The following is a 23,734-nucleotide window of genomic DNA, read 5'->3' as shown; positions in this document are numbered from 1 at the left end:
CCCGGGTGACCAGGCCCCCGAAAAGCCGATCGTAAAAAAGACTAAGTCCCCCAGGTGACTAGGCCCCCGAAAAGCCGATCCTAAAAAAGGCTAAGTCCCAGGGGTGACCAGGCCCCCGAAAAGCCGATAGTAAAAAAGCCTAAGTCCCCCGGGTGACCAGGCCCCCGAAAAGCCGATAGTAAAAAAGCCTAAGTCCCCCGGGTGACCAGGCCCCCGAAAAGCCGATCGTAAAAAAGACTAAGTCCCCCAGGTGACTAGGCCCCCGAAAAGCCGATCCTAAAAAAGGCTAAGTCCCAGGGGTGACCAGGCCCCCGAAAAGCCGATCGTAAAAAAGACTAAGTCCCCTCGGTGCCACCGAACCAGAGGCCTGATCCGCTCCGGGGTTCACGCCGGTGTCCCCCACACCCCCACTCACCTTGCAGCGCGGGCTTCTGCTTGTCGGCCACGAAGGCCTGGGGGTCCCCGATCTCGTAGAGGGGGCCCTCGTTCCACCAGCGCATGGGGGGCAGCGGCCTGCAGCGCGGCGCCTGCACGATGATGACCACGGCGCCCACCAGCATGCCCACCCAGCCCAGCCAGAAGAGCACCAGCAGGGCCCAGCGGGTGCGCACCCAGCCCGGCGTGCCGGCCACCTTCAGCAGCTCCTCCTTGGACAGGCCGGTGAACTTGGCCTCCGCCTCCTCGGGCATCTTCACCTTCACGCAGCCGTTCTGCTCGCCGGCGGCCTCCTCCTCGCCCGCCGCCTTCATGGGCTGCTTCTCGGGGTCCAGCTCGTTCAGCTCCACGTCCTTCAGCTCGGCCCCGGCGTCCTGGCTCATGGTGGCGCGCTCTGCGGGTGGGGGGGTGGAGAGGGAGAAGGGTCAGTCGGGGCGCCGGGGGTGGGGGGGCATAACGAGGACAGCGTCGCACGCCAGCACTGAGGACGTCACTCCGTTCCCAGCAGCACACGTGACCCCCCCTCCCCCCTAACCAACGCCGACGTCTTTATCCACGAGGTCTCGCCTGATCGCCAGACGCACGCTACCCCCCCAGGCACGGAGGCTTGACATGCGGAGCGCACTGCCCGGCTCCCCTCTCCTTCCTCGGCTCTGACGAAGCGGAGAAGGTCATGCAACTCGAACACGCGACTCCCCCGCTGCTGTCGATGCACAGCAGTGGTGTAGATGTGTGTCGATGCACAGCAGTGGTGTAGATGTCTGTCAATGTACTGCAGAGGAAATGTGTGTCGATGCACAGCAGTGGTGTAGATGTGTGTCGATGCACAGCAGTGGTGTAGATGTCTGTCAATGTACTGCAGAGGAAATGTGTGTCGATACACAGCAGTGGTGTAGATGTGTCGATGCACAGCAGCGGTCTAGATGTGTATCGATGTACTGCAGAGGAGATGTGTATCGATGCAGCGCAGCGGTGTAGATGTGTGCAGTAGACTAGTTTACTGCCCTATGTACACGTATATCGGGATTCTCTGCGGACAGACACCACCACCCAACGTAGACGACAGGGGCAATGAATATGTTGTAGCAAGACCAAAAGAGAAAAGCGGTCGACTACGCCATACTGCAGCTGTGAAGATGTAGCGCTTAAAATCCAGTATCCGCGCCGGCCATGTCAGGCGGATGAACCTCTCTGTAGAGAGTCCTCTGAAGAGAGGATGATGCAACTGTACTCCTCGTGTCAGCCATCAGATCACGGAACAGACGCACAAGCAGAACACACCCCCACATCATCTTATTTTTTAAATTTGGAACAGGTTAGCCAGCGTCGACGTGTCAGGTGTATCTTCAAAATAATTAAATCAAATATTTTAAAATAATCATCGACTCAAAAAAAGGCTCAACAACCAGGTCGGCGCTGTGACAGCCCGTACCGCGCGGATGGTATTCCGGTTCGGTCAAAGAGAGCCAACCAGGGAACGTCGACAGCCCACGGTACCCTCACCTTACCTGTGTGTTTGAAAAAAATGAAAACCTGGGTGTTTTAGCGTGAAAATATCCTTCCAGTAGCTCGAGTCTCAGACTTGAATTACTGGCTCCCGGCTCTGCCGCGTATATACTGCCGGTCTGCCGGCCCCGCCCCCCGCCTCTTACGTCACCGCTGTTAAGGTGCCACTGCCGCCGGGAACGTATCATGTTCGTGACCAGGGATTATATCCCTTCTTAAATACAGGCATTGTCCTTGACCTGAATGATTACGAAATACCGTGGCGCTTAATAAAATGGCGAACTGTACCATGAAAGAACACACCTGTTTAAACCTGATAAAAGTATAAAACGCAGCACAACGCAGAACTCCCTCGTTGAACGTTTAAAAGATTAAAAACAATTAAATAATATGCACGTTAGAACGGAGCCGTCCTCGCCGAGAACCGTTCTTGTATTCGTAAAAACGGGTTTTGTCACGTTCAACGAGGGAGTCCACCTTAAAAGACCTTGAAAATGAAGATGGAAGAGACGCCTTCGCCCGCTTTCGGGTGACGAAACCCCGAGCACAGCTGAAAACAAGACACACATTCCGGATCTCTGTGTTCCCTGGACAAACCGAGAACAAACACACCGTCTTCTCTGAACTGCTGTCGAACTGTTCCCCCCTCTCGGGTTTCTCCGGTTTTAACGTGCAATAATTTTTCTGTCTGCAATGAAGGATCATTCCCGGCTATTGAACATCTAATTGTCACTACTGATGCCTGATGATAAAGGCCGTTATATTAAAAACTGAAGGCAGAGGCTGGATTGGGGCAATACAACAGTCCTGTGACACTGGGGGCTCCAGTCCAGTAGGACAGTCCTGTGACACTGGGGGCTCCAGTCCAGTAGGACAGTCCTGTGACACTGGGGGCTCCAGTCCAGTAGGACAGTCTGTTACACTGGGGGCTCCAGTCCAGTAGGACAGTCCTGTGACACTGGGGGCTCCAGTCTATAAGCAATGGAATACACTTGGCCTTCTGCAGCAGAGGCACCAGTAGAAATATGTCAACAGTAAAAACTGGAGTGCAGAAAGCCTGCCCAGAGGGGCCCAGGATCCATCTGGGGAAAATTACTTGGCGTTTGTCCAGATGGCTGAGGAAGACCGGTCGTCTTGCCAAACCCCCGATGAAAAGCAGCTGGGATGCAGGACTGTATCGACTACTCATACACAAAAACAAACCCCTCCCATCCCAGCAGCCTAAGGGGGGGGGGGGAGAAGAGATCAGGATCTCAGGTTTCACGAAAACACAGCGTTCTTAAAGCCAGAGGATCCTGGGCACAACCACCCTGGTTACCTGCCTCTGCTCCTGCAGACCCGGCTGCCTCCCTGCTGGCTGCAGACCGTGGTACCAGCCCAGGAGACCATCCGGCACCACTAGTCCATTCGCCTCCGGATCCCTCCGGACAGGCACGCATGTCCCGCAGCACGGCGGAAGAAAGGCTCGGTCTGCTTGCAAACCTATACTTCCCAGCTTGTTCCACGCTCCAACCATCCTTTGTGTAAAGAAGAACCCCCCACTATCTTGACTATAAACGCACTTGTGCAGTTTCCCCTGGTCCAGGATCGTGATTCCGTGTCTCACTGGGTCGGCGTTGTCGGAACACACAGGACAGCCCGGGAGCAGATGGGTGGCCAAGGGTTCGGCTGGCAAAGCCAGTACTTCGCACTACGCTTGGGGAGGGTCTGGGATTGGGCTCGGAAAGGGGTTTTGCCAATGGGAGATGAGGGCAGGACAGCGGGACAGGAAGACACAACGGGGGCTCCGCTCTCGAAAGGGGTTATCACTCAGACCCTTCTGCTCCAGGATCAGAGCAGACGCCCTGTGCCTGCACGCCCTCTTGACAGTCAACAGATTAAGACAACGTTGTTTTACATTAAAAATAAAAAATTACCCGCCCCACAAAGATCTGCTCTCTTCAACTTTCCAGGAAAAATGAAACCGCACCGTCAGCGATTTGGTGAAACGGGAGTCCTGACTTGTTTTTTGGGATACTCGCCCCTCCCCCTGCGCCTCCTTCCTGAGCACATGGAACCTTGTTTACAGTCTCGCCGATCTCCCCAGGCCTCTCATCTGGTTTCTATTCCAGGAAACGGGGGTACAGGTCACTCCCGGACACAATAACAAAACAGGGCCGGAGAGTACAGACCCCCACCGGGAGAGCAGCTGGGGTTTTGCTCCTGTGATCCAGGTCCAGGTTTTTTTTCCCTTTTCTGATCTGCAACTTCTCAGCTCGACTTTAAAGACTCCCATCGCGGTGTGCAGGCTGCAGGGTGCCCCTGTTGTTTATTTTCTCTAAAAAGGAACTCGTTTGAAACCCCACCACCCCTCTTTACAAACAGGAAACACCTTCCATCAGCTCAAAAGAGCTCCTGTTTGTTTTTAATGTGTACGTTCACCCCCACCCGTCTCTTATCCCTGATCCTGGGACAGGAGTCAGAGCAGGCTGTCAGCAGGCTGAGCTTCGTCTGAAGTTCTGTTCAGTTCTGTCCACTAGCAAAGTGCAGACTGGTAAACAGAATCCGTCTGCAACCCCCCAGTCCAGACAAGACACAGCAGATTTACCCCACTGGAATATCCAAGCGCACACTTGGATAAAGAGGCACCAACTAGATAATTATGAATGATCATGAAATATCAAAACTATAAAAAAAAAGGAGAACTGAACTTATAAAATCTAACCCCTGTCAGGTAAATCTCATGCTGTGCCTGGTAAAAGGCCCAAAATATCTTTGTAATGCTCAGCCAGGGGACAGGAAGAGACACCCCCCTCCTCCTCCATTATGTCTGAGTGGATCAACTCCTTTGAAATGGAGTTGGCTCAGCACCCCCCCCCCAGCAACCTGAACAATGGGCGACTCCGTCTCCCGGGCAACACAGCCCAGGCTCACTGAAGGCAGACCTGGCTGCCAGCTCAGACAGGCTGTGCATCCATCGCCAGCAGGGAGAAACGGCAACGAAGGCTTTCTGCTGTACTGTGAGAAATACTCGGGGATTAGACAAACCTTCAAAATAACGCATCTAACCCCAGAATTCCCACATCTACCACAATGAGAACAATTCCCAGTCCTACCGGGAGATGAGGGAGGGAAATGAGCTGTGGAACAGTGAGCCTGACTCTTATAATGTTTTGTTTGTTGTAAGTAAATGCCCTATGCCGTTGTGTTGAAAGATGATGTATTGGTGGTAAATGCTTCGGCAAAAACTAATTCGTCAGTCACAACAATAAACCTGCCCGAGGAGGAAAGGGAAAGGCAGGCCAGGCCACTCGTGCCCGTGGTCTCGAAGGAACTCCTGGAAACCGGCCTGTTATACTATGTCACCAGAGAGAATAAGCATTGCGGTGTTGTGCTCAAAGCTCAGATTTCAGCTGCTTTCAGAATGCGCAACACCTGACCCAGTCCCTGCATGGTTACTACCCTCTGAATGAACCTCCACTGCTCATGATGGGGGATTAAGAAGTGTGGCCTCTGTGTTTAAAGCAGGGGTGGTGCTGTCCTGGAAGGCCTGACTGGGAATCTGCAGGATTTCATTCCAGCTCGGGTCCGAACAACCTTAACCAGTCCGCGACTGGATTCCCGATGCTCAGGCGCCGTGCCGGTGCTTTAAAAGACACCTAGAAAACAGTACAGACACACCAGCACCGGGAGACCTGGTGAAAAGGTTAAACCCCACTTTAGTAACAAGGTTACACCCCCAGAATAAAACACACCCTGCATCCTTAGAGTACAACAATCCCACCGCCTCATTCATAACAGAACTGCCACTATGCAGCCATTATACAGACTCTACATTAGTATACTGTACAGCACACATCAGTATTCTATAGTTATATTATACCAGTACACTGCTGGAAATCCATAAGACTCTGGACTTTATTCTAGTCAGGAGTCTGCCAGCCCCGTCACCACTATCAGCAAGGTGAGAAGTCGTACATCAGCAGATCTCCTGACCTGAAGTCTCCTGCAGTTACCCTTTGCCTCTTGCTTCTCTGAAGTCTCAGGAGTGGCTGGTCACACATCAACACAAAGCCTCTTAAGTAATCTCTCTGCTCCTAATCTCCCGCTCCAGGATAAAGGCTCCAGCTCTAAGGACGGGCAGAGCTGACACTGCAAGACTTTTTAGCCCTTTGGCCACATACTTTAGTTACCATCAGGAACCTGGAAATAACCGAGTACACGACTGGCATGTAGGACAGAAAGCTTCCTTCTCTCTTCTCCATGGGCCAGATGGCGGGTCAAATCGCAGCACAATGCAGACGGACGTGAGATCAGGCTCTCAAATACCACACACTGGCACCGGGGCTCCTGCTGCTTCGCTGTTCACTGCAGGACACCCTGCAGTCGAGACGGCCAAGACGAAATACCAGAAAGGACAGGCAATGTTAACTGCCAAGACGCACCAGCCTGGAAGGAGAACCCAGAACAAGGAGGCAGGGAATAACACTGCGAGACCCTCTTTCCAAACTGTCAAGATGATATTAATTATTTTATCAAGAGCCAACAAACATCAGCTTCTGCACCACTTCCTCACTTCTCTAGAACCACGTCACACGTACTCCACCGCTCTCTAGAGGCGCCAACAGTTAATCCACTCCACTAACGAAGGGAACTCGACAGGTTTTAGTGAACCCAGGCAAGCGCTAGGAAACTCCGGACACCTGAGGGCAAATATACCCCATAATGTCGGGTAGTCAGACACAGGAGGAAAGAGTTTATCCTTGGGAACAGATGTGAACTGAACTTTGCTGCAAAACACCACGCGTGAACAACATGTAATAATGCCCGTGGACTCTCCACGTTACACTGCTTTGGGTCTAAGATAAAACGAGGTTAAACTGTGGATGGGGATCAGACCTTAAGAGTTTTTACCCCATGTAATACTCTGGGCTTCTGCATATTCTTAATGAGCAGATAAGTGAAGACAACCGAATGCCCACAGGGCCCTGATAACTAAGCCTTAACCCAAAGCATAAAAAGGAGAAACCAGGAAGGCTCTCTGTTTGAAGACCAGAGGCCCACAAGCCACCCAGAATTTGTCAGATGCGAGACTGCAGAATTAGGTGGAGTAATCACCTTTTCTAAACGCACCCAAGGTGACACAGGAACTATAGGGATGTCAATATAGGAACTACAGGGATTTGTGGAATTTTTCTGGCACTTGGTCAACACCTAAGATCCCTCTGTAAGCAGGAAAACAAGCCTAAAAGTGCCCAGCTGTGGCAACTAGGCCTCTGCGGTGGCCCAGGCTATTCAATCCTCTTGCTGAGCTGGGTATATGCTGGGTATATAATGGGTATAATACTCCATTACTGTATTTCCTCTACAAATGTGTAAGGGTTCTTGGGACACCACGAAAAGAGCTTAATGAAGCCAGTGTGTGGAATGGACGAGGACTCACCTGAGAGAAGACAAGTCTGGCTCCTTCCCAGACCTCTGCTGTGGGAGCCAGTCAGGAGTATTTGCTGATGGCGGTCAGATGTCTTTTTTCTTTTACCAGACAGGTGGAGGAAAAGGGCACTTCGCACCAAACTGCAATGTGCTAAAACACCCAAAGAGAGGCGGCTGTGGTCAGGGGTCACAGGAATGACAGAAGGCTGCAGTGTTCCATGTACAGGGGGGGTGGGGAGCACACAGAGTGCCAAGACCGCCAGGAACAACACTGAGAGCAGGACGCTCAGCTGCTCTGCCCGAAAGATAGGAGGCCAGTGAAGGCAAGTGATCCCAGAGGCAGAATTATCTTCCTGCTGTGGGTAGTTCACCCTGACCTCCAAAACAGAGGATCACACTGTTGTTATTGATCACTAGAAAAGAATCTCTGCAAGTCTGATGAAACCTGGAAAAAAAAAAGACTGCATTAGGTTACTAAATAAAGAAGGGGAGTGGGGGGGTATCTTGTGGAATGTGTAAGTTTAGATTTTCCTTTTAATCAGGACAGAGAAAACAGTGGTCTTCCGGACGGGGAACAAGGAACACGATCCGGTTCTCCTGGAAGAAACCGGGAGCGTTGGGAGTTCTTGCACGTGAGACGATTGTAAAGTAAGCAGTGCTGGGCCTTTCGGGCATCCCATCTGGGAAGGTGGACCGTGGGCAGACAATTGAGGTTCTAGCAGTGTTCCCGGTGAGCGCGGAGGGCGTGCTGCTTGCTCAGTTTGTGGACGGAATATTGAGACTGGACCGTTTTCTTTTTGCTATCAGACACAGAGAGAAAGGCGCTGAAAGCGCTTCCGTCGTTCACCCCGAGAAAAGCCTGCCCTCCTCTTCCTGCACCGGAGCACCCCGACTCCGAGGCTCCCCAAGGACGCCACTCGTGTCTCTGTCTGTCTTTGACTGCGGGTTTTCTCCCTGGGTGGGGAGGTGCACCGTTCCCGGAGGTACTGCAATACCAGGTCGATGCGTGGAGTGGACGGAGCAAGCCCCTATTCCATCTCCCTGTTCCAAAAATCAATTTAATATATGGTCCCCAGATAGGGGACGTATCAGATATTAAACTGATAAGAACAGATACTACACTTGATCTTAGCCAAAAGGCCGAGAAGCGATGCCGGGCCCCGGCCTTGTCTGAGGGTCCCCCCTCCCTGACGGGGGACGCGTGCTCGGAGGGGAGGGGGCCCTCCCCTTCCCAGCACAGAGCCGGCAGGCCCACACGCGCACCGAGCCCTGGGGCAGCCCGCTCCACACCGGGACAGAGGGCGGCTTCGGCCGCCAGGAGCCCCTTTGCGGCGAAGCCAGCACCGGCTACAGCAGCTATCCCACAAGGCGAGGGCAGGCAGGCAGGCAGGCAGGCAGGCAGGCAGCTGCTCTGCTAGGCCTCCCCCCTCCCCCGACTGCCGTGACGTCACCCTCTCCTGTGAGCCGGGGAGGAGCTCCCTCGGACTCGGCAGAGGAAGAGCCGCAGCCAGCTCCCAGCTCGGCGCGCAGCACGCTCGGCGCCCCGCTAACCCAGACCCCGGCCCCCGACGGCCCGCGCGAGCTACCGCTTTGTCAGCGCCACTCGCAGCTTCTCCCCAGAACGGCCCCGTGTTTCACACAAGCAGCCTCTGCTGCAGGGGAGTGAGAGTGCGGCTCCCGCTGCCCCCGGTGGACAGTCTGCACACTGCACGGCCCGGCTCCCCGGGGTCAGAGACCCTTCCCCGGGGCACTGCTGGGGCCCTCGTCACCGCAGCAAATACAAAGCCGTCCAGCCTCAACACTCCGCCGGCAAGCTGGGCGAGCAGCACCAGGAACACCACCCCGCTAACTGAATTAGCGCCAGGTAAACGGGCTGAGCCCCGCTCCCAGACTGCAAAGGCATTGTGCTCTTTCTTGCCAGCCTTATCACCTCATTTCAATACACTGTGATCTCCCAGACTGCAGACTGACCCCCGACACCTCGACCCTCGCCTGCCCTGAATTACCCAAACGACCCCTCTGCCAGAGCAACCTGTTGCTTTAAGGGTTAATGATCAATACAAGCCTTCTTGAGCCTTGAAGTGACACCGCCCCACATAATTAAGGTCAGAGCAGAATACAGCAATTGACAATTTACAGGATTTACGCAGCGGATAACACAAAGAGATATGGCAGGGCTAGGAGCCCTGTCATTTACATCCTCTGACGGCAAAGCACCAGGAAAGACGTGGCTGCACCTCATCAGTTTCAAGAGGCCTGGCTGTTTAGCAGCGGTCTTTGGGTAACTGCTGGTGGCCGTCTAGCAGTCTTACGGGCCGAGGGAAAAGGCCGTTTTGAAATCTGTCGGTCTCGGGGCGTAAACTAGGCCCCGCAGACCGAGACGACACCGCACGTACGAACCCCAACCAACACGCACAGACGGCAAATAACCTCTCTACTAGTTGGGACTGCGCACAAGGATTTCAGTCAGTGTCTGCGCAGCTCACCTGGGGCCGAGCCCCACCCCCACCCGGCAAGACACCCTGCTCTCTCCTGCTGGCCGTTATCGCCCCATTCAAACAACGTCAATGCGCTGGGCTGAGCCCTGCTCCCAGACTCCAAAGGCATTGTGCTCTTTCCTGCCGGCTTTATCACCTCATTTCAATACAGTGTGATCAATTCAATTCAAGGTGCTTTATTAGCATGACCGATGGGTACAATCAGCGCTGCCTTAGCAAATAAAAGTAATGATATTTACATTAAACAAAACAAAAAATTAAAGTAAAATAAAATCTACAGATTCCCAGACTGCAGACTGACCCTCAACACCTCTCATTCTCCTGCCCTGAATTACCCAAACGACCCCCCTGCCAGAGCAACCTGCTGCTTGAAGGGCTAACGACGCGAGAATCCCCCCCCCCCGATACAGCTCAGACACAGAGAAAGGCGCTGAAAGCGCTTCCGTCGTTCACCCCGAGAAAAGCCTGCCCTCCTCTTCCTGCACCGGAGCACCCCGACTCCGAGGCTCCCCAAGGACGCCACTCGTGTCTCTGTCTGTCTTTGACTGCGGGTTTTCTCCCTGGGTGGGGAGGTGCACCGTTCCCGGAGGTACTGCAATACCAGGTCGATGCGTGGAGTGGACGGAGCAAGCCCCTATTCCATCTCCCTGTTCCAAAAATCAATTTAATATATGGTCCCCAGATAGGGGACGTATCAGATATTAAACTGATAAGAACAGATACTACACTTGATCTTAGCCAAAAGGCCGAGAAGCGATGCCGGGCCCCGGCCTTGTCTGAGGGTCCCCCCTCCCTGACGGGGGACGCGTGCTCGGAGGGGAGGGGGCCCTCCCCTTCCCAGCACAGAGCCGGCAGGCCCACACGCGCACCGAGCCCTGGGGCAGCCCGCTCCACACCGGGACAGAGGGCGGCTTCGGCCGCCAGGAGCCCCTTTGCGGCGAAGCCAGCACCGGCTACAGCAGCTATCCCACAAGGCGAGGGCAGGCAGGCAGGCAGGCAGGCAGGCAGGCAGCTGCTCTGCTAGGCCTCCCCCCTCCCCCGACTGCCGTGACGTCACCCTCTCCTGTGAGCCGGGGAGGAGCTCCCTCGGACTCGGCAGAGGAAGAGCCGCAGCCAGCTCCCAGCTCGGCGCGCAGCACGCTCGGCGCCCCGCTAACCCAGACCCCGGCCCCCGACGGCCCGCGCGAGCTACCGCTTTGTCAGCGCCACTCGCAGCTTCTCCCCAGAACGGCCCCGTGTTTCACACAAGCAGCCTCTGCTGCAGGGGAGTGAGAGTGCGGCTCCCGCTGCCCCCGGTGGACAGTCTGCACACTGCACGGCCCGGCTCCCCGGGGTCAGAGACCCTTCCCCGGGGCACTGCTGGGGCCCTCGTCACCGCAGCAAATACAAAGCCGTCCAGCCTCAACACTCCGCCGGCAAGCTGGGCGAGCAGCACCAGGAACACCACCCCGCTAACTGAATTAGCGCCAGGTAAACGGGCTGAGCCCCGCTCCCAGACTGCAAAGGCATTGTGCTCTTTCTTGCCAGCCTTATCACCTCATTTCAATACAGTGTGATCAATTCAATTCAAGGTGCTTTATTAGCATGACCGATGGGTACAATCAGCGTTGCCTTAGCAAATAAAAGTAATGATATTTACATTAAACAAAACAAAAAATTAAAGTAAAATAAAATCTACAGATTCCCAGACTGCAGACTGACCCTCAACACCTCTCATTCTCCTGCCCTGAATTACCCAAACGACCCCCCTGCCAGAGCAACCTGCTGCTTGAAGGGCTAACGACGCGAGAATCCCCCCCCCCGATACAGCTCAGACACAGAGAAAGGCGCTGAAAGCGCTTCCGTCGTTCACCCCGAGAAAAGCCTGCCCTCCTCTTCCTGCACCGGAGCACCCCGACTCCGAGGCTCCCCAAGGACGCCACTCGTGTCTCTGTCTGTCTTTGACTGCGGGTTTTCTCCCTGGGTGGGGAGGTGCACCGTTCCCGGAGGTACTGCAATACCAGGTCGATGCGTGGAGTGGACGGAGCAAGCCCCTATTCCATCTCCCTGTTCCAAAAATCAATTTAATATATGGTCCCCAGATAGGGGACGTATCAGATATTAAACTGATAAGAACAGATACTACACTTGATCTTAGCCAAAAGGCCGAGAAGCGATGCCGGGCCCCGGCCTTGTCTGAGGGTCCCCCCTCCCTGACGGGGGACGCGTGCTCGGAGGGGAGGGGGCCCTCCCCTTCCCAGCACAGAGCCGGCAGGCCCACACGCGCACCGAGCCCTGGGGCAGCCCGCTCCACACCGGGACAGAGGGCGGCTTCGGCCGCCAGGAGCCCCTTTGCGGCGAAGCCAGCACCGGCTACAGCAGCTATCCCACAAGGCGAGGGCAGGCAGGCAGGCAGGCAGGCAGGCAGCTGCTCTGCTAGGCCTCCCCCCTCCCCCGACTGCCGTGACGTCACCCTCTCCTGTGAGCCGGGGAGGAGCTCCCTCGGACTCGGCAGAGGAAGAGCCGCAGCCAGCTCCCAGCTCGGCGCGCAGCACGCTCGGCGCCCCGCTAACCCAGACCCCGGCCCCCGACGGCCCGCGCGAGCTACCGCTTTGTCAGCGCCACTCGCAGCTTCTCCCCAGAACGGCCCCGTGTTTCACACAAGCAGCCTCTGCTGCAGGGGAGTGAGAGTGCGGCTCCCGCTGCCCCCGGTGGACAGTCTGCACACTGCACGGCCCGGCTCCCCGGGGTCAGAGACCCTTCCCCGGGGCACTGCTGGGGCCCTCGTCACCGCAGCAAATACAAAGCCGTCCAGCCTCAACACTCCGCCGGCAAGCTGGGCGAGCAGCACCAGGAACACCACCCCGCTAACTGAATTAGCGCCAGGTAAACGGGCTGAGCCCCGCTCCCAGACTGCAAAGGCATTGTGCTCTTTCTTGCCAGCCTTATCACCTCATTTCAATACACTGTGATCTCCCAGACTGCAGACTGACCCCCGACACCTTGACCCTCGCCTGCCCTGAATTACCCAAACGACCCCTCTGCCAGAGCAACCTGTTGCTTTAAGGGTTAATGATCAATACAAGCCTTCTTGAGCCTTGAAGTGACACCGCCCCACATAATTAAGGTCAGAGCAGAATACAGCAATTGACAATTTACAGGATTTACGCAGCGGATAACACAAAGAGATATGGCAGGGCTAGGAGCCCTGTCATTTACATCCTCTGACGGCAAAGCACCAGGAAAGACGTGGCTGCACCTCATCAGTTTCAAGAGGCCTGGCTGTTTAGCAGCGGTCTTTGGGTAACTGCTGGTGGCCGTCTAGCAGTCTTACGGGCCGAGGGAAAAGGCCGTTTTGAAATCTGTCGGTCTCGGGGCGTAAACTAGGCCCCGCAGACCGAGACGACACCGCACGTACGAACCCCAACCAACACGCACAGACGGCAAATAACCTCTCTACTAGTTGGGACTGCGCACAAGGATTTCAGTCAGTGTCTGCGCAGCTCACCTGGGGCCGAGCCCCACCCCCACCCGGCAAGACACCCTGCTCTCTCCTGCTGGCCGTTATCGCCCCATTCAAAAAACGTCAATGCGCTGGGCTGAGCCCTGCTCCCAGACTCCAAAGGCATTGTGCTCTTTCCTGCCGGCTTTATCACCTCATTTCAATACAGTGTGATCAATTCAATTCAAGGTGCTTTATTAGCATGACCGATGGGTACAATCAGCGTTGCCTTAGCAAATAAAAGTAATGATATTTACATTAAACAAAACAAAAAATTAAAGTAAAATAAAATCTACAGATTCCCAGACTGCAGACTGACCCTCAACACCTCTCATTCTCCTGCCCTGAATTACCCAAACGACCCCCCTGCCAGAGCAACCTGCTGCTTGAAGGGCTAACGACGCGAGAATCCCCCCCCCCGATACAGCTCAGACACAGAGAAAGGCGCTGAAAGCGCTTCCGTCGTTCACCCCGAGAAAAGCCTGCCCTCCTCTTCCTGCACCGGAGCACCCCGACTCCGAGGCTCCCCAAGGACGCCACTCGTGTCTCTGTCTGTCTTTGACTGCGGGTTTTCTCCCTGGGTGGGGAGGTGCACCGTTCCCGGAGGTACTGCAATACCAGGTCGATGCGTGGAGTGGACGGAGCAAGCCCCTATTCCATCTCCCTGTTCCAAAAATCAATTTAATATATGGTCCCCAGATAGGGGACGTATCAGATATTAAACTGATAAGAACAGATACTACACTTGATCTTAGCCAAAAGGCCGAGAAGCGATGCCGGGCCCCGGCCTTGTCTGAGGGTCCCCCCTCCCTGACGGGGGACGCGTGCTCGGAGGGGAGGGGGCCCTCCCCTTCCCAGCACAGAGCCGGCAGGCCCACACGCGCACCGAGCCCTGGGGCAGCCCGCTCCACACCGGGACAGAGGGCGGCTTCGGCCGCCAGGAGCCCCTTTGCGGCGAAGCCAGCACCGGCTACAGCAGCTATCCCACAAGGCGAGGGCAGGCAGGCAGGCAGGCAGGCAGCTGCTCTGCTAGGCCTCCCCCCTCCCCCGACTGCCGTGACGTCACCCTCTCCTGTGAGCCGGGGAGGAGCTCCCTCGGACTCGGCAGAGGAAGAGCCGCAGCCAGCTCCCAGCTCGGCGCGCAGCACGCTCCGCGCCCCGCTAACCCAGACCCCGGCCCCCGACGGCCCGCGCGAGCTACCGCTTTGTCAGCGCCACTCGCAGCTTCTCCCCAGAACGGCCCCGTGTTTCACACAAGCAGCCTCTGCTGCAGGGGAGTGAGAGTGCGGCTCCCGCTGCCCCCGGTGGACAGTCTGCACACTGCACGGCCCGGCTCCCCGGGGTCAGAGACCCTTCCCCGGGGCACTGCTGGGGCCCTCGTCACCGCAGCAAATACAAAGCCGTCCAGCCTCAACACTCCGCCGGCAAGCTGGGCGAGCAGCACCAGGAACACCACCCCGCTAACTGAATTAGCGCCAGGTAAACGGGCTGAGCCCCGCTCCCAGACTGCAAAGGCATTGTGCTCTTTCTTGCCAGCCTTATCACCTCATTTCAATACACTGTGATCTCCCAGACTGCAGACTGACCCCCGACACCTCGACCCTCGCCTGCCCTGAATTACCCAAACGACCCCTCTGCCAGAGCAACCTGTTGCTTTAAGGGTTAATGATCAATACAAGCCTTCTTGAGCCTTGAAGTGACACCGCCCCACATAATTAAGGTCAGAGCAGAATACAGCAATTGACAATTTACAGGATTTACGCAGCGGATAACACAAAGAGATATGGCAGGGCTAGGAGCCCTGTCATTTACATCCTCTGACGGCAAAGCACCAGGAAAGACGTGGCTGCACCTCATCAGTTTCAAGAGGCCTGGCTGTTTAGCAGCGGTCTTTGGGTAACTGCTGGTGGCCGTCTAGCAGTCTTACGGGCCGAGGGAAAAGGCCGTTTTGAAATCTGTCGGTCTCGGGGCGTAAACTAGGCCCCGCAGACCGAGACGACACCGCACGTACGAACCCCAACCAACACGCACAGACGGCAAATAACCTCTCTACTAGTTGGGACTGCGCACAAGGATTTCAGTCAGTGTCTGCGCAGCTCACCTGGGGCCGAGCCCCACCCCCACCCGGCAAGACACCCTGCTCTCTCCTGCTGGCCGTTATCGCCCCATTCAAACAACGTCAATGCGCTGGGCTGAGCCCTGCTCCCAGACTCCAAAGGCATTGTGCTCTTTCCTGCCGGCTTTATCACCTCATTTCAATACAGTGTGATCAATTCAATTCAAGGTGCTTTATTAGCATGACCGATGGGTACAATCAGCGTTGCCTTAGCAAATAAAAGTAATGATATTTACATTAAACAAAACAAAAAATTAAAGTAAAATAAAATCTACAGATTCCCAGACTGCAGACTGACCCTCAACACCTCTCATTCTCCTGCCCTGAATTACCCAAACGACCCCCCTGCCAGAGCAACCTGCTGCTTGAAGGGCTAACGACGCGAGAATCCCCCCCCCCGATACAGCTCAGACACAGAGAAAGGCGCTGAAAGCGCTTCCGTCGTTCACCCCGAGAAAAGCCTGCCCTCCTCTTCCTGCACCGGAGCACCCCGACTCCGAGGCTCCCCAAGGACGCCACTCGTGTCTCTGTCTGTCTTTGACTGCGGGTTTTCTCCCTGGGTGGGGAGGTGCACCGTTCCCGGAGGTACTGCAATACCAGGTCGATGCGTGGAGTGGACGGAGCAAGCCCCTATTCCATCTCCCTGTTCCAAAAATCAATTTAATATATGGTCCCCAGATAGGGGACGTATCAGATATTAAACTGATAAGAACAGATACTACACTTGATCTTAGCCAAAAGGCCGAGAAGCGATGCCGGGCCCCGGCCTTGTCTGAGGGTCCCCCCTCCCTGACGGGGGACGCGTGCTCGGAGGGGAGGGGGCCCTCCCCTTCCCAGCACAGAGCCGGCAGGCCCACACGCGCACCGAGCCCTGGGGCAGCCCGCTCCACACCGGGACAGAGGGCGGCTTCGGCCGCCAGGAGCCCCTTTGCGGCGAAGCCAGCACCGGCTACAGCAGCTATCCCACAAGGCGAGGGCAGGCAGGCAGGCAGGCAGGCAGCTGCTCTGCTAGGCCTCCCCCCTCCCCCGACTGCCGTGACGTCACCCTCTCCTGTGAGCCGGGGAGGAGCTCCCTCGGACTCGGCAGAGGAAGAGCCGCAGCCAGCTCCCAGCTCGGCGCGCAGCACGCTCGGCGCCCCGCTAACCCAGACCCCGGCCCCCGACGGCCCGCGCGAGCTACCGCTTTGTCAGCGCCACTCGCAGCTTCTCCCCAGAACGGCCCCGTGTTTCACACAAGCAGCCTCTGCTGCAGGGGAGTGAGAGTGCGGCTCCCGCCGCCCCCGGTGGACAGTCTGCACACTGCACGGCCCGGCTCCCCGGGGTCAGAGACCCTTCCCCGGGGCACTGCTGGGGCCCTCGTCACCGCAGCAAAAACAAAACCGTCCAGCCTCAACACTCCGCCTGCAAGCTGAGCAAGCAGCACCAGGAACACCACCCCGCTAACTGAATTAGCGCCAGGTAAACGGGCTGAGCCCCGCTCCCAGACTGCAAAGGCATTGTGCTCTTTCTTGCCAGCCTTATCACCTCATTTCAATACACTGTGATCTCCCAGACTGCAGACTGACCCCCGACACCTCGACCCTCGCCTGCCCTGAATTACCCAAACGACCCCTCTGCCAGAGCAACCTGTTGCTTTAAGGGTTAATGATCAATACAAGCCTTCTTGAGCCTTGAAGTGACACCGCCCCACATAATTAAGGTCAGAGCAGAATACAGCAATTGACAATTTACAGGATTTACGCAGCGGATAACACAAAGAGATATGGCAGGGCTAGGAGCCCTGTCATTTACATCCTCTGACGGCAAAGCACCAGGAAAGACGTGGCTGCACCTCATCAGTTTCAAGAGGCCTGGCTGTTTAGCAGCGGTCTTTGGGTAACTGCTGGTGGCCGTCTAGCAGTCTTACGGGCCGAGGGAAAAGGCCGTTTTGAAATCTGTCGGTCTCGGGGCGTAAACTAGGCCCCGCAGACCGAGACGACACCGCACGTACGAACCCCAACCAACACGCACAGACGGCAAATAACCTCTCTACTAGTTGGGACTGCGCACAAGGATTTCAGTCAGTGTCTGCGCAGCTCACCTGGGGCCGAGCCCCACCCCCACCCGGCAAGACACCCTGCTCTCTCCTGCTGGCCGTTATCGCCCCATTCAAACAACGTCAATGCGCTGGGCTGAGCCCTGCTCCCAGACTCCAAAGGCATTGTGCTCTTTCCTGCCGGCTTTATCACCTCATTTCAATACAGTGTGATCAATTCAATTCAAGGTGCTTTATTAGCATGACCGATGGGTACAATCAGCGCTGCCTTAGCAAATAAAAGTAATGATATTTACATTAAACAAAACAAAAAATTAAAGTAAAATAAAATCTACAGATTCCCAGACTGCAGACTGACCCTCAACACCTCTCATTCTCCTGCCCTGAATTACCCAAACGACCCCCCTGCCAGAGCAACCTGCTGCTTGAAGGGCTAACGACGCGAGAATCCCCCCCCCCCGATACAGCTCAGACACAGAGAAAGGCGCTGAAAGCGCTTCCGTCGTTCACCCCGAGAAAAGCCTGCCCTCCTCTTCCTGCACCGGAGCACCCCGACTCCGAGGCTCCCCAAGGACGCCACTCGTGTCTCTGTCTGTCTTTGACTGGGGGTTTTCTCCCTGGGTGGGGAGGTGCACCGTTCCCGGAGGTACTGCAATACCAGGTCGATGCGTGGAGTGGACGGAGCAAGCCCCTATTCCATCTCCCTGTTCCAAAAATCAATTTAATATATGGTCCCCAGATAGGGGACGTATCAGATATTAAACTGATAAGAACAGATACTACACTTGATCTTAGCCAAAAGGCCGAGAAGCGATGCCGGGCCCCGGCCTTGTCTGAGGGTCCCCCCTCCCTGACGGGGGACGCGTGCTCGGAGGGGAGGGGGCCCTCCCCTTCCCAGCACAGAGCCGGCAGGCCCACACGCGCACCGAGCCCTGGGGCAGCCCGCTCCACACCGGGACAGAGGGCGGCTTCGGCCGCCAGGAGCCCCTTTGCGGCGAAGCCAGCACCGGCTACAGCAGCTATCCCACAAGGCGAGGGCAGGCAGGCAGGCAGGCAGGCAGGCAGGCAGCTGCTCTGCTAGGCCTCCCCCCTCCCCCGACTGCCGTGACGTCACCCTCTCCTGTGAGCCGGGGAGGAGCTCCCTCGGACTCGGCAGAGGAAGAGCCGCAGCCAGCTCCCAGCTCGGCGCGCAGCACGCTCGGCGCCCCGCTAACCCAGACCCCGGCCCCCGACGGCCCGCGCGAGCTACCGCTTTGTCAGCGCCACTCGCAGCTTCTCCCCAGAACGGCCCCGTGTTTCACACAAGCAGCCTCTGCTGCAGGGGAGTGAGAGTGCGGCTCCCGCTGCCCCCGGTGGACAGTCTGCACACTGCACGGCCCGGCTCCACGGGGTCAGAGACCCTTCCCCGGGGCACTGCTGGGGCCCTCGTCACCGCAGCAAATACAAAGCCGTCCAGCCTCAACACTCCGCCGGCAAGCTGGGCGAGCAGCACCAGGAACACCACCCCGCTAACTGAATTAGCGCCAGGTAAACGGGCTGAGCCCCGCTCCCAGACTGCAAAGGCATTGTGCTCTTTCTTGCCAGCCTTATCACCTCATTTCAATACACTGTGATCTCCCAGACTGCAGACTGACCCCCGACACCTCGACCCTCGCCTGCCCTGAATTACCCAAACGACCCCTCTGCCAGAGCAACCTGTTGCTTTAAGGGTTAATGATCAATACAAGCCTTCTTGAGCCTTGAAGTGACACCGCCCCACATAATTAAGGTCAGAGCAGAATACAGCAATTGACAATTTACAGGATTTACGCAGCGGATAACACAAAGAGATATGGCAGGGCTAGGAGCCCTGTCATTTACATCCTCTGACGGCAAAGCACCAGGAAAGACGTGGCTGCACCTCATCAGTTTCAAGAGGCCTGGCTGTTTAGCAGCGGTCTTTGGGTAACTGCTGGTGGCCGTCTAGCAGTCTTACGGGCCGAGGGAAAAGGCCGTTTTGAAATCTGTCGGTCTCGGGGCGTAAACTAGGCCCCGCAGACCGAGACGACACCGCACGTACGAACCCCAACCAACACGCACAGACGGCAAATAACCTCTCTACTAGTTGGGACTGCGCACAAGGATTTCAGTCAGTGTCTGCGCAGCTCACCTGGGGCCGAGCCCCACCCCCACCCGGCAAGACACCCTGCTCTCTCCTGCTGGCCGTTATCGCCCCATTCAAACAACGTCAATGCGCTGGGCTGAGCCCTGCTCCCAGACTCCAAAGGCATTGTGCTCTTTCCTGCCGGCTTTATCACCTCATTTCAATACAGTGTGATCAATTCAATTCAAGGTGCTTTATTAGCATGACCGATGGGTACAATCAGCGCTGCCTTAGCAAATAAAAGTAATGATATTTACATTAAACAAAACAAAAAATTAAAGTAAAATAAAATCTACAGATTCCCAGACTGCAGACTGACCCTCAACACCTCTCATTCTCCTGCCCTGAATTACCCAAACGACCCCCCTGCCAGAGCAACCTGCTGCTTGAAGGGCTAACGACGCGAGAATCCCCCCCCCCCGATACAGCTCAGACACAGAGAAAGGCGCTGAAAGCGCTTCCGTCGTTCACCCCGAGAAAAGCCTGCCCTCCTCTTCCTGCACCGGAGCACCCCGACTCCGAGGCTCCCCAAGGACGCCACTCGTGTCTCTGTCTGTCTTTGACTGCGGGTTTTCTCCCTGGGTGGGGAGGTGCACCGTTCCCGGAGGTACTGCAATACCAGGTCGATGCGTGGAGTGGACGGAGCAAGCCCCTATTCCATCTCCCTGTTCCAAAAATCAATTTAATATATGGTCCCCAGATAGGGGACGTATCAGATATTAAACTGATAAGAACAGATACTACACTTGATCTTAGCCAAAAGGCCGAGAAGCGATGCCGGGCCCCGGCCTTGTCTGAGGGTCCCCCCTCCCTGACGGGGGACGCGTGCTCGGAGGGGAGGGGGCCCTCCCCTTCCCAGCACAGAGCCGGCAGGCCCACACGCGCACCGAGCCCTGGGGCAGCCCGCTCCACACCGGGACAGAGGGCGGCTTCGGCCGCCAGGAGCCCCTTTGCGGCGAAGCCAGCACCGGCTACAGCAGCTATCCCACAAGGCGAGGGCAGGCAGGCAGGCAGGCAGGCAGGCAGGCAGCTGCTCTGCTAGGCCTCCCCCCTCCCCCGACTGCCGTGACGTCACCCTCTCCTGTGAGCCGGGGAGGAGCTCCCTCGGACTCGGCAGAGGAAGAGCCGCAGCCAGCTCCCAGCTCGGCGCGCAGCACGCTCGGCGCCCCGCTAACCCAGACCCCGGCCCCCGACGGCCCGCGCGAGCTACCGCTTTGTCAGCGCCACTCGCAGCTTCTCCCCAGAACGGCCCCGTGTTTCACACAAGCAGCCTCTGCTGCAGGGGAGTGAGAGTGCGGCTCCCGCTGCCCCCGGTGGACAGTCTGCACACTGCACGGCCCGGCTCCCCGGGGTCAGAGACCCTTCCCCGGGGCACTGCTGGGGCCCTCGTCACCGCAGCAAATACAAAGCCGTCCAGCCTCAACACTCCGCCGGCAAGCTGGGCGAGCAGCACCAGGAACACCACCCCGCTAACTGAATTAGCGCCAGGTAAACGGGCTGAGCCCCGCTCCCAGACTGCAAAGGCATTGTGCTCTTTCTTGCCAGCCTTATCACCTCATTTCAATACACTGTGATCTCCCAGACTGCAGACTGACCCCCGACACCTTGACCCTCGCCTGCCCTGAATTACCCAAACGACCCCTCTGCCAGAGCAACCTGTTGCTTTAAGGGTTAATGATCAATACAAGCCTTCTTGAGCCTTGAAGTGACACCGCCCCACATAATTAAGGTCAGAGCAGAATACAGCAATTGACAATTTACAGGATTTACGCAGCGGATAACACAAAGAGATATGGCAGGGCTAGGAGCCCTGTCATTTACATCCTCTGACGGCAAAGCACCAGGAAAGACGTGGCTGCACCTCATCAGTTTCAAGAGGCCTGGCTGTTTAGCAGCGGTCTTTGGGTAACTGCTGGTGGCCGTCTAGCAGTCTTACGGGCCGAGGGAAAAGGCCGTTTTGAAATCTGTCGGTCTCGGGGCGTAAACTAGGCCCCGCAGACCGAGACGACACCGCACGTACGAACCCCAACCAACACGCACAGACGGCAAATAACCTCTCTACTAGTTGGGACTGCGCACAAGGATTTCAGTCAGTGTCTGCGCAGCTCACCTGGGGCCGAGCCCCACCCCCACCCGGCAAGACACCCTGCTCTCTCCTGCTGGCCGTTATCGCCCCATTCAAAAAACGTCAATGCGCTGGGCTGAGCCCTGCTCCCAGACTCCAAAGGCATTGTGCTCTTTCCTGCCGGCTTTATCACCTCATTTCAATACAGTGTGATCAATTCAATTCAAGGTGCTTTATTAGCATGACCGATGGGTACAATCAGCGTTGCCTTAGCAAATAAAAGTAATGATATTTACATTAAACAAAACAAAAAATTAAAGTAAAATAAAATCTACAGATTCCCAGACTGCAGACTGACCCTCAACACCTCTCATTCTCCTGCCCTGAATTACCCAAACGACCCCCCTGCCAGAGCAACCTGCTGCTTGAAGGGCTAACGACGCGAGAATCCCCCCCCCCGATACAGCTCAGACACAGAGAAAGGCGCTGAAAGCGCTTCCGTCGTTCACCCCGAGAAAAGCCTGCCCTCCTCTTCCTGCACCGGAGCACCCCGACTCCGAGGCTCCCCAAGGACGCCACTCGTGTCTCTGTCTGTCTTTGACTGCGGGTTTTCTCCCTGGGTGGGGAGGTGCACCGTTCCCGGAGGTACTGCAATACCAGGTCGATGCGTGGAGTGGACGGAGCAAGCCCCTATTCCATCTCCCTGTTCCAAAAATCAATTTAATATATGGTCCCCAGATAGGGGACGTATCAGATATTAAACTGATAAGAACAGATACTACACTTGATCTTAGCCAAAAGGCCGAGAAGCGATGCCGGGCCCCGGCCTTGTCTGAGGGTCCCCCCTCCCTGACGGGGGACGCGTGCTCGGAGGGGAGGGGGCCCTCCCCTTCCCAGCACAGAGCCGGCAGGCCCACACGCGCACCGAGCCCTGGGGCAGCCCGCTCCACACCGGGACAGAGGGCGGCTTCGGCCGCCAGGAGCCCCTTTGCGGCGAAGCCAGCACCGGCTACAGCAGCTATCCCACAAGGCGAGGGCAGGCAGGCAGGCAGGCAGGCAGGCAGCTGCTCTGCTAGGCCTCCCCCCTCCCCCGACTGCCGTGACGTCACCCTCTCCTGTGAGCCGGGGAGGAGCTCCCTCGGACTCGGCAGAGGAAGAGCCGCAGCCAGCTCCCAGCTCGGCGCGCAGCACGCTCGGCGCCCCGCTAACCCAGACCCCGGCCCCCGACGGCCCGCGCGAGCTACCGCTTTGTCAGCGCCACTCGCAGCTTCTCCCCAGAACGGCCCCGTGTTTCACACAAGCAGCCTCTGCTGCAGGGGAGTGAGAGTGCGGCTCCCGCTGCCCCCGGTGGACAGTCTGCACACTGCACGGCCCGGCTCCCCGGGGTCAGAGACCCTTCCCCGGGGCACTGCTGGGGCCCTCGTCACCGCAGCAAATACAAAGCCGTCCAGCCTCAACACTCCGCCGGCAAGCTGGGCGAGCAGCACCAGGAACACCACCCCGCTAACTGAATTAGCGCCAGGTAAACGGGCTGAGCCCCGCTCCCAGACTGCAAAGGCATTGTGCTCTTTCTTGCCAGCCTTATCACCTCATTTCAATACACTGTGATCTCCCAGACTGCAGACTGACCCCCGACACCTCGACCCTCGCCTGCCCTGAATTACCCAAACGACCCCTCTGCCAGAGCAACCTGTTGCTTTAAGGGTTAATGATCAATACAAGCCTTCTTGAGCCTTGAAGTGACACCGCCCCACATAATTAAGGTCAGAGCAGAATACAGCAATTGACAATTTACAGGATTTACGCAGCGGATAACACAAAGAGATATGGCAGGGCTAGGAGCCCTGTCATTTACATCCTCTGACGGCAAAGCACCAGGAAAGACGTGGCTGCACCTCATCAGTTTCAAGAGGCCTGGCTGTTTAGCAGCGGTCTTTGGGTAACTGCTGGTGGCCGTCTAGCAGTCTTACGGGCCGAGGGAAAAGGCCGTTTTGAAATCTGTCGGTCTCGGGGCGTAAACTAGGCCCCGCAGACCGAGACGAC

At 56.7% G+C, this 23,734-nt stretch overlaps 2 protein-coding genes and 8 non-coding genes across 11 annotated transcripts in view; 1 reads left to right on the top strand and 9 right to left on the bottom strand.

The window, feature by feature from the left end:
- The window catches only part of LOC107075870 (amino acid transporter heavy chain SLC3A2-like), a 41,176-nt gene that overhangs the window by 4,612 nt on the left and 12,830 nt on the right, over window positions 1-23,734 (bottom strand). The window contains exons 1-2 of one of the 2 annotated variants that reach the window (XM_069180479.1): window positions 1,944-2,055; window positions 416-829 (exon numbers count right to left, since the gene is read on the bottom strand). In XM_069180479.1, coding sequence (XP_069036580.1) covers window positions 416-818 — 403 coding nt within the window. In that variant the 5' untranslated portion in view covers window positions 819-829; window positions 1,944-2,055. Of the gene's footprint in view, window positions 1-415; window positions 830-1,943; window positions 2,056-23,734 lie in introns of those variants that run through there. The other variant, XM_069180480.1, reaches the window with a different exon arrangement.
- The window catches only part of LOC138224083 (collagen, type I, alpha 1b-like), a 30,071-nt gene continuing 12,982 nt past the window's right edge, over window positions 6,646-23,734 (top strand). The window contains exons 1-12 of the mRNA XM_069180360.1: window positions 6,646-6,652; window positions 8,565-8,945; window positions 10,669-11,049; window positions 12,092-12,224; window positions 12,550-12,716; window positions 14,167-14,811; window positions 16,286-16,418; window positions 16,507-16,634; window positions 18,358-18,738; window positions 20,462-20,842; window positions 22,589-22,721; window positions 23,047-23,213. Of these exons, the coding sequence (XP_069036461.1) occupies window positions 6,646-6,652; window positions 8,565-8,945; window positions 10,669-11,049; window positions 12,092-12,224; window positions 12,550-12,716; window positions 14,167-14,811; window positions 16,286-16,418; window positions 16,507-16,634; window positions 18,358-18,738; window positions 20,462-20,842; window positions 22,589-22,721; window positions 23,047-23,213 (3,037 nt within the window). The remainder of the gene's footprint in view (window positions 6,653-8,564; window positions 8,946-10,668; window positions 11,050-12,091; window positions 12,225-12,549; window positions 12,717-14,166; window positions 14,812-16,285; window positions 16,419-16,506; window positions 16,635-18,357; window positions 18,739-20,461; window positions 20,843-22,588; window positions 22,722-23,046; window positions 23,214-23,734) is intronic.
- LOC138224170 (U2 spliceosomal RNA) lies at window positions 8,315-8,505 on the bottom strand. The gene has a single exon (XR_011182516.1). It is a non-coding gene; the product is annotated as a U2 spliceosomal RNA (small nuclear RNA).
- On the bottom strand, window positions 10,419-10,609 carry LOC138224169 (U2 spliceosomal RNA). Its single transcript, XR_011182515.1, has one exon. It is a non-coding gene; the product is annotated as a U2 spliceosomal RNA (small nuclear RNA).
- LOC138224168 (U2 spliceosomal RNA) lies at window positions 11,818-12,008 on the bottom strand. The gene has a single exon (XR_011182514.1). It is a non-coding gene; the product is annotated as a U2 spliceosomal RNA (small nuclear RNA).
- On the bottom strand, window positions 13,917-14,107 carry LOC138224167 (U2 spliceosomal RNA). Its single transcript, XR_011182513.1, has one exon. It is a non-coding gene; the product is annotated as a U2 spliceosomal RNA (small nuclear RNA).
- Window positions 16,012-16,202, bottom strand: LOC138224166 (U2 spliceosomal RNA). Its single transcript, XR_011182512.1, has one exon. It is a non-coding gene; the product is annotated as a U2 spliceosomal RNA (small nuclear RNA).
- LOC138224165 (U2 spliceosomal RNA) lies at window positions 18,108-18,298 on the bottom strand. Its single transcript, XR_011182511.1, has one exon. It is a non-coding gene; the product is annotated as a U2 spliceosomal RNA (small nuclear RNA).
- Window positions 20,212-20,402, bottom strand: LOC138224164 (U2 spliceosomal RNA). Its single transcript, XR_011182510.1, has one exon. It is a non-coding gene; the product is annotated as a U2 spliceosomal RNA (small nuclear RNA).
- Window positions 22,315-22,505, bottom strand: LOC138224163 (U2 spliceosomal RNA). The gene has a single exon (XR_011182509.1). It is a non-coding gene; the product is annotated as a U2 spliceosomal RNA (small nuclear RNA).

Source organism: Lepisosteus oculatus, chromosome 18 (assembly GCF_040954835.1).
Source record: "Lepisosteus oculatus isolate fLepOcu1 chromosome 18, fLepOcu1.hap2, whole genome shotgun sequence".
NCBI lineage: Eukaryota > Metazoa > Chordata > Actinopteri > Semionotiformes > Lepisosteidae > Lepisosteus > Lepisosteus oculatus.
Note: the sequence above shows the minus strand (reverse complement) of the source record. Positions and strands in the feature narration are given on the sequence as shown.